The 16,139-nt window shown below is 32.4% G+C and overlaps 1 protein-coding gene across 3 annotated transcripts in view; it reads right to left on the bottom strand.

Moving 5' to 3' along the window:
- The window catches only part of LOC117174903 (tyrosine-protein kinase transmembrane receptor Ror), a 150,497-nt gene that overhangs the window by 53,559 nt on the left and 80,799 nt on the right, over positions 1-16,139 (bottom strand). For all 3 annotated transcript variants that reach the window (XM_033364343.1, XM_033364345.1, XM_033364344.1), the window contains exons 6-7: positions 11,068-11,201; positions 10,431-10,647 (exon numbers count right to left, since the gene is read on the bottom strand). In XM_033364343.1, the coding sequence (XP_033220234.1) occupies positions 10,431-10,647; positions 11,068-11,201 (351 nt within the window). The remainder of the gene's footprint in view (positions 1-10,430; positions 10,648-11,067; positions 11,202-16,139) is intronic.

The following is a 16,139-nucleotide window of genomic DNA, read 5'->3' as shown; positions in this document are numbered from 1 at the left end:
GAGGAGCTGTTCACGAAAGTTTTTCTCTTGTGCTTTCTTAATCCGGGCTTTCAGGAGTGAGTACTCGAGATAGATAAGATTTGATGCATTTTTCTCACCCCTTATACTGAAGTCAAGTCCGAGTGTTTCAGAAGCCTCCTCCGCTGCTTTGTACAGAAATGCTCCTTTGCCCACTATATATATATATATATAATTATGAAAAATTGCTGGAAAAAAATACTGGAAAATTGCACCCGCTCCCAGCGTAATCGCGGTGAAATTTCGGCCGTAATTACGTCTCACGACCATAAGATAGGTGGTTGCCGACTGTCACGGACTTCATAAGATGATCCAGTAAAACTCTCGTGCACCTGGAACCCACAGATTGACCCAAGGACATCCAAAAGGCGTCCATGATAAGGACGATTAGTTTAACAGAATATTCCGGCTATAATCGTCGCAACTCCCTTATAAGGCTCTTTTTCTTATCATTCTCTTTGTTTATTGTGCCGAAAATTCGATATCGAACATAATTCGCTTCTCGAAGTCAAGAAGAACCATGTCAGGCGTCGAGTGTAAAACAGAAACACTTGTCGATAACATAAAGATCCAGTATATGCTGCACTTGTCATTCTCGACAATTGACTTGATTTCCATAAGAGCGTGTAGCGTAGCGATATTAAGATTAATGTTGGAAGTCGAGAAAGGGTGAAGTCAATTATGGGCAACGATTCGAACATGAAAATTAATTTATTAGTCAATTGACAAAAGGGGTCAGTGAGACCTGCTAGCTCACAATCGCTAGTAAATCTCGTTTAGTCCGAGTGCAGGTGAAGGTGGTGGATGGTGTATATCAGCTTGGCTGATAACTGGGAAAGACAGCTTGGCTTTCTGGCGTAGAGCTGGTCGGTGGCGGATCACTGGGTTGGCAACTCCGGAAGATGTGCCGTAAGCAAAGACAGCGAAAGGCTGCACGAGATTCGAGACTAATTGCCTTCGTGGCAAGATCGCTGTAATAAGGACTGGGAGTGTTGTTCCCCACTCTTTCTCCTGGGCCCGCTGGGCCGTATGGTAGCGAGATACTTGTAACTTTGTTACAACCTCCCCTCCCCCCCTCTGTTCGGGACGAGGTTTGTTCTGTAAGCATTACCTCGCACCTTCCAAATTCCATATCAAACGTGGAACCGTCTTCTTCATCGGTTACATATACTTGTATATAGGAATCATCTTCTTCTTATTAGCTGAAACAAAATTGAACAAATCCTACTTCTTGAACAGAAACAAAAATTCAAATTTCTTATCTTGATGTATCTTTTCCAAATTTTCGGTGTTATCCATTCAAATGAGTATCCTTTTAAAATTCTGCTTTCCGTGATTTTTCTTCCCTGAAAATTAACTTATATCTAAACTTTACTTTTATTTTTAATTAGAAATCAATCTTGTCCTCTTATAGCCGTATTTATTTTTATTAGAAAAAAAGCTGTTTGTATTATTGTAAAAGCTATCTCTTTAGATCAAAATTCAATCAAATTATTAACTTAAATTCCAAACATGATTAATATCTGTGATGTATATGAAGAATAAAACTATCTTCTCTGTTGTATTTATAAAAGGTCAAAAATACATTTTTCTGTGGTGTATGTGGAAAAGTATGACAAAATTTTATGTTTTTAATAGTTTTGGAAACATATTTCAATCCATCTTTAATTGATTTTTTTTTATTTCTCCAGTCATCCTCCTGTTTCTTCATTTTCTCCTCAAATTCTCTCTTCTTCTCCATTTACTTTCTTTTTTCTTTCTGTTCTTCTTCTTTTCTCCATTTTAACACCCCTTTCCAGTCTTTTTTTGATAATAGGCTACTGATAGTCGCTACTAATTCCTTTACCTTTCAGTTGTGCTTTTTCTGCACATATCTTGTCTGTGCGTTATTGACATCTCTTCCCTCCTCCCTATCTCCTCTCGCTATTTTTCTTAACTCCTCATCTCTGATTTTCTTAATTTCTTCCTTCATTCTTCTTTCTACCTCTTCTTCCTTTCTCGTTTCCTCCTCTTCTCTCTTTTTCCCTCTTTCTTCTGGCGTCTCAGAAAGGGACGGTTGGTCTAGCTCCCACCACTTTCTGCATCTATGGGTTAGCAGCGCTTCCCTGCCGAATAGTTCGGTACGGCAATCTTTACACTTGAGTGTAAGTCACTGGTTTATCTTCTAGAAATAAATTTTTGTTTTGTTTTTTCTGTCTATTTTTTGGTATAAAAAAATGGTCCTTCGAAATTTTTATTCAATTTCTGATGTATTCCTTCGCCTTCACTCGACAATGTTTTATGGCTTTTTAGAACTTGTTCACCAATTTCGAAACTAATGGGCCTAGGGCCAAGATTGCAACATGTAGATTGCGTTTCATTTGCGGTATCTAAATTTTTAATTACTTCTTCTCTAATTTTTTTTAATGATCGCATTCTGTCCGCCCATTTTTCTGACTCTTGAAATTCTATGTCGCTTTTTCCGTCTAAATCTTTATTTAATGCTTGCATGGGGTGGAGTTCTCTACCTAAATTTAAAAAAGCTGGTGTGAATCTTGTACAAGAATGTTTCCTTCTATTTAAAGCAAATTGCAAATCACCTAAATTTTCATCCCATGTCTTATGTTGGATTGGATTGTTGCATGATATTTAGTTTGCGTATTCTTTTCCGCTATCTGTGAACATTATTCTAGGAGTTCCCCGTTTCGAAATTATACGTTTATGAAATTCTTTTTCAACTGCTGTCGATAATTTATTTTTTACTGGAATTATTTCTACCCATTTTGTAAACATATCAAAAAAACTCAAATGTATTGATTTTTTGATATTGTCAATGGTAAGGGACCCATCATATCAGATGCTACCACTGTCTACGATTCTTCGACTATTCGCTTTCCCATCAAAGCCATCTGATTGTTTACTTTAGGTTTTATTCTTGGACAAATATCGCAATCTTTTACATATTTAAGAGTTTTAGAATACTTTCTTGGCCAAAAATAATTTTCGGAAATTTTTGCATGTTTTTTCCATACCTAAGTGACATGCTTGTTTATTATCATGATTTTCAATTAAAACTTGTTCCCTTAGTTATTTTGGTATCCTAATTTCCCCGGGTTTCTATCTAAATTTAAGCTTGCTTTTAAACGGTCGGGTCTATAAAAATGCAATTGATTATCGCGTATTCTCTAATTTTGATTTTATTCTGGCTTATTTTTAACATGTATCATTTTACTTTCATATCAATTATCCACGATTTCTTTAAAATCTTTTCTTTATTTTCTACAACACGTAATAAAATACTAGAAACTTTAATTTCATTTTCATTTGATCTTGATAACGCATCTGGGACATGGTGTAAACTTCCCTTTCTGTACAAATTTTCGTAATCGTACTCTAATAATTCTAAAGCCCGCCTTGCTAATCTACCTGTTGGATTTTTTAAATTGTGCAACTATTTCGATGCAATATGATCTGTAAAAACCTTAAAAGAATAACCTTCCAAGTATGGTCTAAATTTTCTAATCGCCCAAACTACTGCTAAATATTCTTTTTCTGAAGCAGAGTATTTACGTTCTGCTCCATTCAGACCTTTACCTGCAAAAGCTATTAAATAATTTTCGCACCAATTACTTTTTCTAATTGCGAATCATTTTTCTATTAACGAATCATTTTTCTCCTCCTTTTTATCTAACACCGTCTTTAATTTAGAATCATTTTCCTTTTTATCGCATTCCAATGGCCCTATAAATACTGTTTCTAAATTCCTATCTTTATTTTTCGCCTATATATTCTTGTTTATTTTGTTTCTATCCTTATTTTTTTTCCTTTATCTCTTTATATTTTGATTAGCCCGTTTATGCAATCTCTGTAGCCCCACGCTGACACCTGACAGTGGTGCGTCGCTCGCCTTGTGGGGTCTAGAGTGTGGGGCACCATGCTCCCGTACACTCTGTGCCGGCTGGGTTGCTGGCGGGGTGGAGTCTAGTGCATCACCTGTAATGGGGGTCTGGGGTGGGGTATATGGAAAAACGGGAGAAGAGACTTCGCAAGGTAGCAAATCTGTCTCTTTCTCTCGCATGCCGTTTCGCAGGTTCCGAATTTCAATGTACTTTTCTCGCTTTCCCTATTCCTACTCTCTTTCTTATTCTGTTCCACTATCGGCTCCTGCATTCTAATTAATTTCGATTTTATCGCATACTTAACATTCGGTAATCATGGTAACCACCAAATCTTTTTCTCATAATCCATTTGAAACCTAATCTTTCTATCATATCGGTTCCTATTAATCCTATCGACCTTAAATGTGGTACCAGTCTGAATGATAAATATTTTTCCGTATGACCTATTTTGATTGGTATTAGGACTTGTCCTGTAATTCTGAATTTTTTTTGTCCATTAGCTACCATTATTATGTCATTTTTGGTTTTCCAATTTTGAAATCTAAGTATTTAATTGTTTTTATACATTTTTCACCTATATCTGAGTGAGTTGCACCGGTATCAACTAACATTGAATTTATGATCTTTAAATTCTATCATAAGGTGAAATCTTGTTTCGTCTGTCTCATTTGGGTCTGTGTCAAGTAGTTCTGGCGGTCTCTGGTTTTGTCTGATATTATTGTCTGCCTTTAAGGGCATGTAATACTGAGAAAATGATCGATTTTACCAGTTTTAGGTTCCCCGTGCTTTTTCCTTAGAATAATAAATATTTTGCCTTAAAAATTTCGGACATGATGGCAAACATGCTTACAGACGCCCCGCACACTTTTTTGGTGGGTTTATTCAAAAGAATTTTAATTTGTACAATTTGGTTGTGTGTATTTCGAGGTTATGTCTGTTACAATTCTCTCCCATAATTATTCTTCAATGCTACCAGCAGCATCGGTACGACAGACACCTACATTATCGGAATGACAGAGAGCTGAAAAATGATCCTAACCTCAAAATATTACACATGCATACAATTTTTATTTATCAAAATAAATTTTGTTTGTTATTGTCCCACCAAAAAGAGTCCGGGGACGTTTGTTATGATATTTTATAACATCTCCGAGTTTAGTTTTAAAAAATTTCCATTTTTGTGGAAAAAAGCCGGGGAACTGTACCCGATTGATCACACGATGAAGTATCACGTGCCCTTAATAGCGACCGTTTGCATTTCCCTGATTTAAACTATACCGACAATCACGTCGAAAAGGGCCTATTTTCCGGCAGTTGTAGCATGTTCAGGGTTCTCGTGATCTATAATTAAAATTTTGGTTTCCTAAGTTTGGATTCATTAAATCCTGTCGACTTGAATTTACTTCACCCTTATTATTATCCCTACTATTTTCATCTTTTAAATTGTTGGTATTTTTATTTTGTCCTTTAACCTCTGTTTTGTCTTCTGAACTAATATTATTTTCTTCCGCATTAATTATGAGTTTTGGATTAATAGATTTTTAATTTGCCCTGCTCAGGAAATTGGTACCGAGTACACACGTCAGTTCCAATCCTGCTAGGACGAAAAACCTGGAACAAATAAATTTATTATCAACGAAAATCCCAAAAGAAACTATCGACAAATTCTGGTTCCCAATTAACATTGAATTGTGTTTCAACCTTGTCTACTTTTAATCCCTTGATCTTAAAATGGTATTACATCAGAAATCCCTTTGTTACGTAATTATCCCTGAGTTCTGGATCTATAGTGACTCTTATCTGAAACCTGTTCCTTTTACTCCTTTTTTTTGCAAGTTGTTACTTCTATTTAAGGAGAGATGAACCCACAGAAGCGAGAAACACAATTGAGGACTGAAAGATTCTAATATACTAATATGCATTTAGATTTTTATATTTTTGTCTCAACGTTTCCAGCTCATAAAATTAATTATGAGTTTTGGATTAATCGATTTTCAATTTGCCCTGCTCAGGAAATTGGTACCGAGTACACACGTCGTTTCCAATCCTGCTAGGACGACAAACCTGAAATGAATTAATTTAATATTAACGAAAATCCCAAAAGAAACTCCATCGACAAATTCTGGTTTCCAATTAACATTGAATTGTGTAAATCGCCTAAATTCCTATGTGTTTTATCCCTTTAATTTTTCATCGCAGGCTCAATAAGCTAGTTGTTTTCCCCTCTTTTTGAAAGAGGACAGAGATTCCCCTTTTTTTTTTTTTAAATTATATTTTATAAAATGAAATTCATTCTACGCAAATTAGGTGCAATATTTACGTAGAAATCTGTCTATTTTTCGTACACTTTTACTTCCCTTATGGTGAACCAAAGCTTGAGCTTACATGCGATCATTTGTTTCACCTTCAAAAATTTCCAAAAGATCTAGCTTTTATTCCATTTCCACGTTTTGCCTCACAAAAGTCATGAAACTATCTTGGGAATTATACTAATTTCTAAGCACATGGTTCCGTGAGCCAAAACTCATTAACGTCCCTTGCATTCCGCATCTAATTTAACTTAAATTTTTTTATCCTCGCTGCATTAGTCATTGTAAATAAACAGTTTTCAATACAGACTAGGTCCAAAACGTAGTGAGAATGCACGGGCGTTCTTTTCCGCCTTACCCGAACCCAGTCGTTGTTTTTGCCAAGATATTCAGAGCTTTGCACACTGGCATCCTTGAGTTCCCACAAGAACGGGTTGCGCAAGGATGAGCGGGTAACCCTCCAGTGTAGCCTCAGCCTATACGTTTACTGATTCACCCGCTCTTGCATTATTTTTACCAGTATGAATTAATTTTTATATACTGACCCATTTCAGTGCCCCCCTAAACGAAGGAATGTTTTACATTTTTGAAAAGATTCATTCGTTTAATAGAAAAAAGATTTTCTTTAGCCTTTGCATATACCGTTTTGTGTCAACAGTTTTTGTTTTAAATTCAATGTATGAGTTGTGAAAATGTTGTGTATAAGCCAGTTTGTGACACATTGTGAACTGTTATATATTAAATTGATGCAAATAATGAAAAAGGGGTTGGTTTCAAAATTTATTGAAAATTGCGGGTTGACTGTGCCCCCCCCCCCCCTAAACAAATGAATACAAAATGAAATTATTGAAGACATTCGTTTATTTTTAATTAGGGATTCTGTTGCTGCTACGAGAAATAAAAACATTTTTGTTCCAGAATGCGCGACTTCTTCTTCCTTTTTAACAATCTCGATTTCTGATGTATCAGCTATCGCTTTTTTTTCGGGATGTATAATTGTCCTGGGGTTTTTCCCTGCCCGTATCTATTTGTTTGGCACATTTAGTTGGTACTTTTAATTTTGAGTTTTCGGATGTTTGTACGGTTGTGTATTGCCGTTACGGCTATGCTTAGATTTTTTTACACTAAATTATAATACACGAGACTTCCTTTCAACATCCTTTCGTAGGCCTGCGTTCCTACATCCCTAATTTCTTTTCTTTTTGGGAGTTCCATTTTTTACCGTTTCTTTATTCTAGAATCAAAAAAATAAAAAAACCCAATGTTGACATTGCCTTTTATATTTATTAGTTATTGTTAGTTGTTCCCCAGGACAAAACTTTTGGTTATTGCAGGATTTATAAATTATTTGTTTGAATCTGAGGTTCTCATTGGTTAGTCCTTTTTTTAATTACCTGTGATTGGTTATCCATTGTCTTCGTTTTTTTTTGCCTTTCAAATTCACTTTCTTTATGAATTCCGCACAACTATTTGCTTTAAACTTCATAACACGAGATCTTGTTTAATCGAAAGCCAACTCTAGACTGCAAATTTTTGCATTTAGCCTCGTACACTGTTGTGGTTTGCTTTCATATAACCGGTTTGTCGTTAGAAATTTCAATTCCCTTTTTCAGAATTGTTTAAGCTTAGTAATTCTTATTCTTATTCTTGACTAATTACTTTTCTAAACGCTATTATAATCTAACTAATTTCGAGGTTGTCCTTTTCTGACATCATTCTCCAAAGACTTGAGAAGCGAACTATAGTCGTGATCGACCAAAGTTGCTGAATTTGAAAATAGTTTAAAAGAATTTCATGCTTTCAGAAGAATTGAGAGAATTCAGAACCTATGATTGAATTCTCAATTAATTAAGGACGGTCACTGACTATTTGCAATAATGTACGAATTTTGTAGCCACCGAATAATTTTATACGAATGTCCCTGTCTATTTTCTGTCTGTAGGTATGTCTGTCTGCGAGCATGATAACTTTCGAAAGAATTGATGGAACGGATTGGCCTTTGGTATACTCTTTTAGTATCCTAAACTAAAGGTAAAGTTCGTTAGCCCACCATTTTGGATACAAGTTCGAAGAAGAAGGGTATTTTAAAAATGTTTGCGACCACATATTTTATATTTATGACTTTTTTATATTATCAGTTATAACATTTACAACATTCCACAATAAAAACGAAAATAAACATTTTAAGCGAAACATTTTGAAAACAAGATAATGTCAATGCACATTATGAATTATAATAATATAAATTTATTGAATAGATAGAGTTTTCATGGTAGCTGGGATTAAAAACCAGTGCAAAATAAGGAGCAAATATTAAAGTAATCAAGAAAAATATTTTTACATTGTTTTGAAATATCAGAATAAGCAGTACGAGCCTGAGGTGCACAAATAAATATAACATATATTTAATATAATAGTGTTGAACATAATGTTCAAATTTGGTTATCGCGGTAGGCGAGACTGCTTTTCGGGAATTCACGCACACTTGCAACTAAATGTACACGTACATACAATTTGAATGCCGTGTAGTACCCAAAAAACGCAACTGACCCAAAAATGTTTTGGCATTTTTCGATTTGACCTTTTTTTCTATTCGTCATGATAAGGAACGATAATAATACTGAGACATCCTCTATATTGTATAAAAAAAAAGAAATTTTTTTTCGAGTATCAATTTTCCAGATTTGCCTAACTTGAGGTCGGTATATAGCAGAAGTACTAAATAAAAAAACCTAAGGGAAGCCTTTCAACTATGATCCACACATTTGTTATTCATGCTGATGTTTTTCTTAGTTCTTAATTTATTTCTCCTATTTCTCTAGATCAACCAATCAAAGCGTCCTTTTAAAAGCTCAAAAGCTACTGGTTTTGCCTAATGGTAAAATAAATATCACGCAAAACCAATTTGTGCTATCGTTTAGACAATGTACAGAAGATTATAGTAGAATCGTTTTAAAACCCAAATAGAAGATGATTTTATCACTTGTGAAGCAAAAAATGAATGAGATGAAAAAGGCAGCAGCTTCCACATTGTCGCTTACTCAATTTCGCGTTCAAAGAAATGCATTTTAAGTTTGAGATCGAAAGAGAAGGTAAGTTTTTCAAACTGTACGTATCTATTCAATCCACGGAAGAAGATGAGAAGGTGTAAAGAAGTCCATAAAGTTAAAAATTTGGAGTTTGCGCAAAGCCATTTAAAGATTGTGATGTAAAAAGGCTACTCGTACTTGCATTAGCGCAATGCTTTCAGGAAAATCATTAACAATATCACTGTTGTGGTCTGAAATAAATATTAATACCTTTGAAGGAACCATTGCAACTAACCTTAAGCTAGATAACATCTTAGCTGGAATCATGTCCCGCAGTAGTCTATTTCCTTGTACGTGGAGCTAGGGAAAGAAAAAATACCTCTAGGATAGTGGGCTTGACAGAAGAATGCAAAGGATTATAAGAATTGTATTCATCCTCCAATACTGAGTATTAATAAAGACAAAACACTGCTTGAAATCATCCATCCCCCGAATTATATTTACTGCTGGGAACACTTAATACTATATTCACACATATCTTATATGAATTCGAAGATAAGGCTTTAAAATGGGCAGAATCATGCAATGTTCATCACTAATTAACGCACGCTAGACTGGATTTCCATACGAATTCCTGTAAAATTCTTCGACTATCGGTTATTACACGCTCGTTACGATTATAAAAGCTTAAATTCATATAATCAGTATAGAGTTAATATTCAGCATTTATCAAAAATAAAACTTTTCTGCAATGCTATGTGATTCTAATGAACAGTAATTAGTATTATGTACGATGGTGTCATAAACTTCATTACAAACTGAACGTTTTAAATTATTAAAAGAAAATTCGGAAATAAACGTATGGGTTGTTTTCATTTATGTCTTGAAATAGTCGTAAAACTTCTCCCAAACAAAGAAACCCAAAAATTAACCACGGAAGCATCTTTGGGTTGAAATTCATACACATAGTGAGAAAAAACTGTTTAAGAATTTTTGTTAATATGGGCTTAGCGATTTTTTTCTTTTTTGTTTTAAGACAGTCTTAACACATCCGTGAAAGAAAAACAATAGAAAAGTTTACAATGCAAGGACATTTGGGTTGAACTCCGTCCAAGCGTACTGTGTCAGGTCTAATAAGGTAGAGCAACAACAGAAAATCGATTTTCAAACGAAATCACAATATAATTTAATATTACCAAATGCTCCTTCTCCGAGTTCCTGTACAAATTCAATATGGTGAAGTGAATATTGAGGTACCCGATTGGTAGAGGATCGATTACTTCCACTACATAATGCACCAGTTCCCTTAATTGTACTCCCTGATCCTCTTAAAAGTAAGCTCATTTCCATTGAATTGGTTGTGTTTCGTTGAAAGTCATCAATATTCTTCTCGCAGTGTCCGTTAGTTAACAACTAAAATTAAATACAACATATTAGATATCAGAAAATGTTTGAAAACTGTGTTGAAGAACACTTTATAATTACGTAAGGAAAAATAAGGACAAAATATGATGAGTTTATTTCTCTTGTCTGTTCTTTTATCATATCACCATGTCATAAAGGAACTTTTGTGACAAATCAACGGATATAACAAACCTTACGTACACTTTTCCACCTCTGCAATCAGGATAAATTAAATAACCATGCCAAGAAGGTTTTCAGTATGAAAATTAAAAACCTATTACTAATAACTTTTTTAAGGCCCTGTTAAGTGTCCCTGCTGAAGAAATACTTGGGAAAAAATGCATGAAATTAACATGCGTCCACTAGTATTTGTTCAAAATACTTTTGTTTCCTACCAAAATAACAAGGGTTCCTTATGTTATAACTAACCTTATTTGATGGTAAATGATTTGCTTGCTTTCTTGATTTTCTGATTGTGTAGCAACCGTAGTAGCAAAAAATTAATGCGGCAAGCACTCCGGTTAACATAAATCCAACAACTGTATAAATCCATACATTTTCAACTGAAAACAAATATTTCTGATGATCTTAACTGTATTACGGAAAATCACTTATTGCATGTAACAACATTGGTCATGATTGGTAGCAAATAAAGACTTAGACCCCTATCCCCGTTAATAAAAACGAAGCTCAACATCCGCATAAATATTCACGTTATTCGTTACTGTCTTATTGAGGACAATAACTTAAACATTGACCCTGATACAGGCAGGGAGATTCATCAGATTCCATCAAATTTTACGACATTTCTCACATTTCAATAGATTTTACAGGATTTAAAAAGATTTTAAGGAAACCGAAGGATTTTAAAGATTTTTATGGAATTTCAAGGATTTCTAGGAGGTTTCACCGGATTCTAAAGCTTTAAAAAATATTTCGCCCAAGGCAGGGAATATGCTCTTCGGGGAACCTCTTCCTTAATCCAACGGAAATCAACAACTTTTTTCTTAATACACTTCCTTCAACAGCTGCATCAGACAAAGTAAATCAAGATCTTCTACAGGCAAATGATGTTGGGCCATAAACCAACCCACACAAGGTCTAACCAAGCGAAAATGAAAAAATCGCAGCCAATCTGCAATACCAAAAACAAATGATTTTGGAAATAAACAAGCTCGACGCAAAATAAAGTGGTCTTAATTTATGCTCCCGGCATGACCAAGTAACGATTGGAACCCGTAAGACAACTGCCACTATGTAAATCTTTAAATACGTTTTCCTTGGTTTCACATTTTTCAAAATTGATCGACTCATAGCTCAAAAAGTATTTGAGCTGCTGAAAAGTATTTGACGTCATTTTGTGAAATATTATTAGTTTTCGAAAGTTTTTCGGTTCACCGACTAACGAAGGATCTAAACTTAAACATTCTTTTTGATTGGTTTATTTCAGACTCAAGTGTAAGAATAATGTACCAGACCGAAATACATTTGTTGTACACTTCAAAAGCACCTTTAAAAAACCATAAAAGTTTTGGAGAGATTCGTTACTATTTTCAAAATTTAATAAATTTAAATTAGACCAAAATCCAAATTAAAAATCCCATTTAAAGTCCAATAATCAAATTGATGCAATATCCTGTTAAATAAAAAAAGAATCCAACGACCAAATTTGGACCACAACGAATAAACAAAAACGAAAAATACTATTGTAATCTGAAAAAAATAAAAAGCAAATAAAATTTTCGGACAAAAATAAAAAAGAGGAAAGAAAAATGAGAAGGCAGCCAACCACATCCCCTTCCTTCTCTTTTTCCTTCTTTCTTCTTTTTAATTTTTATTATTATCAAATTAAAATAAAATAAATCATAAATAAATAAATAAAATTGCATTACCACCGTTTCGGTTCTCGTACAGTACCCTTATCAAGACAAGACAATTTTAAATGGTAGAAATTGACAGCTTATTTAAGCACCATCTTGCCTATTATTGGTGAAATGTTCGTTAACTAAAAAAAAATGAAAAAATGTCTATCGTGGAAAATAATACACCTCGGAAATTTACGACGAATTGTCCACCAATTGCGTGACATTCTGAGGGTCTACTCTAACGTTATAAAGTGTTACATAGGAGTGGGTTCGCAAAGGTTTTGTAACGCGTGACACTGTCCAGATAAAAGAATTAAAATTTAATCCTTATCAATACATTAAATACTAATCCTTTGGCACAAAAAATTGAGTAATGGCATTTTAAACCAAAGAGTTAAATTTTTAAGCCGAAAAAACGAATTTTCAACCGAAAAGATTATTTTTAGCCAAGAGAAATTATTTTCTAACCGTGAAAAATTACTTTTCTAACATACAAGATAAATTTTCAAACGAAAAATTTCAACAAAATACATGAATTTTTAATTGAAAAGGATAAGTTTTTAACCAAAAATAGAGTACTTAACTTTCCAGATAAACAGAAACTAATATTCCATAGAAAATAACAAAGATTCTAAAGACACCATTACATTTTAGATAAATAGTTTAATTTGCAATAAAAAATATACATTCTTAATAAAAATATTAATTTACTACCAAACAGTTCAATTTTTGGTTAAGAAAGATAATTTTTAACCATAAATAGATTCGTTAAAATTTCAGCTTAAAACTAATTAAAAAAATATGTCAACCACTTGCATCCAATGAAAAATGAAGAATTATTGACATAATAATTCAATCCTCAACAAAGATGATGCATTTTCAACAAACAAGATTAATGTTGAAATCAAGTAGACGAATTTTTAACAAAATACATGAATTTTCTACAAAATAGTTGAATCACAAACTTAAGATAGAAAATCATACAAAAAATTAAGTTTCCACAAAAAAAAAATTCCAACAAAATAGTTACATTTTCAAAAAGTGGAATAAAACTTTCGAAATAAAAAAAATTACCAAAAAGTCCAATCTTCAACAAAAACATTCATTAAAGACCAAATAGTTGAGTCCTAAACTAAACAGCCACACACTTTATAAATTTATTATTTTTTTTTAATAAAGATAAGGTCAATAAAGAAAACTGATCCGTTATAGTATATTTATATAGTACATTTTTGGAATATAAACGGGATTGTGAATCAGGCAATCAAATTACTGGGTTGTCACATCATGCATGGCAATCTAAACAAACTATTTTTTTTATAAAAGATTTATATATAAACTTTAGAAAAAAAATGTATTGCAACTTTTAAATACAAGTTAATTTATCGCACTTTTCATTTGAGTCTCCATTTTAATATCAGTCTTTATTAATTACTCATGGAAAATGAATTATCTCTCATGTATTCGTTAGTCCATGTTTGTCCTTCTAAATCAAAACATCTTGGTTCCATTATTATTATTTTTTAATGTAGTAAAATTGCTCTTTTGAAGCCTCTCAATTTTAAGTTTTCAATTTTTATGTTTTAAAGGACACTTTTCAAATTATGGATGTTTATAAACTTTAACCTTCAATAATATGAAATAACTAATTTTGGTCCAGTCTAAAAATTATGTTTTTTGCTTTTAGAAAATAACAAAGGACTGAAATGTTTTGAATTAATTAATTAATTAATATCACAACAAATAAATTAAAAGAAAAGTCTACAAATTATTTCATTAGAAGGTTCTTTAACCAATTTTTAACCAAAAATTAAAAGAAGCTTTCCAAAGAAAAAATGATTTGTTTACCAAAAATATAATTACAGATAAAACACTTTTTTTAAACAAAAAATCGGATTACCAACCACTTTCATTTAATAAGAAATTACGAATTTTTTACCAATAGGTACATTCTTAACCAAAATCATGAATTTTTCTAAATCAAGATTAATTTTATGACCAAAAAGATCAATTTTCAATAACAAAACTTAATTTAAAACTTTAATTTTCAAACCAAAATATAAATTTTAAAAAAGAAGTTAATTTAAGACGATAAAGTTTAAATTGAACCTATAAGCGACATGTTTTCAACCAAAAGTGCAATACTGAACTTTAGCGAATAAAAAATAGTTGAAAAAAAAAGAATTTCCAACAAAATAGTTACATTTTCAAATAAATAGTTTAGCTTAATGCAAAAAATATGAATTTTCAACAAAATAATAAAGAAACAATAAACAAATTTTTAACAAGATAGTTATATTTTCATGAATAGTTTAATTTCTAACAAAAAATATGGAATTTTAAGAAAGAAGTTAATCTACATCCAAATATTTGAATTCTTAACTTATAAGCAACATATTTTCAACTAAAAGTGAAATGATATTTAAATTTTCAGTTATAAAAACAGGTTTTCAACAAAAACAAAAAGCAAATTATCGACCATTTTCATCCAATGAAAAATGTCGAATTTAAAGAAACATAGTTGCATCCTCAACTAAAATTATAAGTTTTTAAAGACTAAGATTAATAAGAAAAAAATTAAATCATAAACTTATAAGGTTTAAATACTAAGCCAAAAGTTAAATAATTAACTTTCGATATGAAAAAATTACATTTTCAAATGAATAGTTTAACTTTAAATAAAAAATAAAAATAAATTAAACAAAATAAACAATAAACGAAGTTTCAAAAAGATTGTTACGTTTTCATATAAATAGTTCAATTTCATCCAAAAAATATGAACTTCTAACAAACTGTAAATTCTTATCCTATTGGTTCACTTTTCCACCAAATTTACGAATTTTCATGCCAAAAAGTCAAATTTTGTACAAAAAATTTATTTTTCAAAAAATAGATGACTCTGTAATTAAAACCATGTATGTTAAACAAAAGAATGCATTTCTTACAATTTCATAAAAAATAAATGATTTTCAAATTTCGGTATCGGACATTTTGAATTTTGAAATTCTGAAACCAAATCCGAATTCAGCGGCCTAAAAAACGTATAGACACTTATTTTTATAGAAATCGAACCATTTTGAACCTTACTCTTTGTCAGTTTCCAAGTATCGGCCGGCAAAAGGCACAGACAGATGCACTGTCAGTGAATGCAGTGTAGCCAAATCGCCGGAGCGGGACAGTTTGCAGTATACCTGTAATATTACCTATGTACGACAGAGGTGTCAACGTGCATTTCGTATCTGAAAGTATAGCGACACTAGCGCCGGTGATATATACTCGAACTAGGTAGGCGATACTACAGATAAATGCTGAACGTTGACACCTCATAACGTTTTCTCAACATAAACAAATTTACATAATTTATTATGTACAAAAGTGTATATAAATTTACATAAAAATTTACATTAAAAAATTGGCAAAACGTTGTCACCTCAGTATTACGAAGCGACAACGTTATATGAGGCGAGAACGTCTACTGTATATATACTTTTGAGGTGACAACGTACAGTTTCTCTTATAGATTTTTTATCTGCAATATATAATTAAAAATTTGTCATAAGGACAAACGCAGGATTTCGCCGGGAGCGGGTGCTAATCTGAAAAATTGCACCCGCTTCCAGCGAAATCGCGGTAAAA

The sequence above is a fragment of the Belonocnema kinseyi genome, chromosome 6 (genome assembly GCF_010883055.1).
Source record: "Belonocnema kinseyi isolate 2016_QV_RU_SX_M_011 chromosome 6, B_treatae_v1, whole genome shotgun sequence".
In the NCBI taxonomy this organism is placed as follows: Eukaryota; Metazoa; Arthropoda; class Insecta; order Hymenoptera; family Cynipidae; genus Belonocnema; species Belonocnema kinseyi.
The sequence above is the reverse complement of the archived record's forward strand: the minus strand, read 5'-3'. Positions and strand labels throughout refer to the sequence as shown.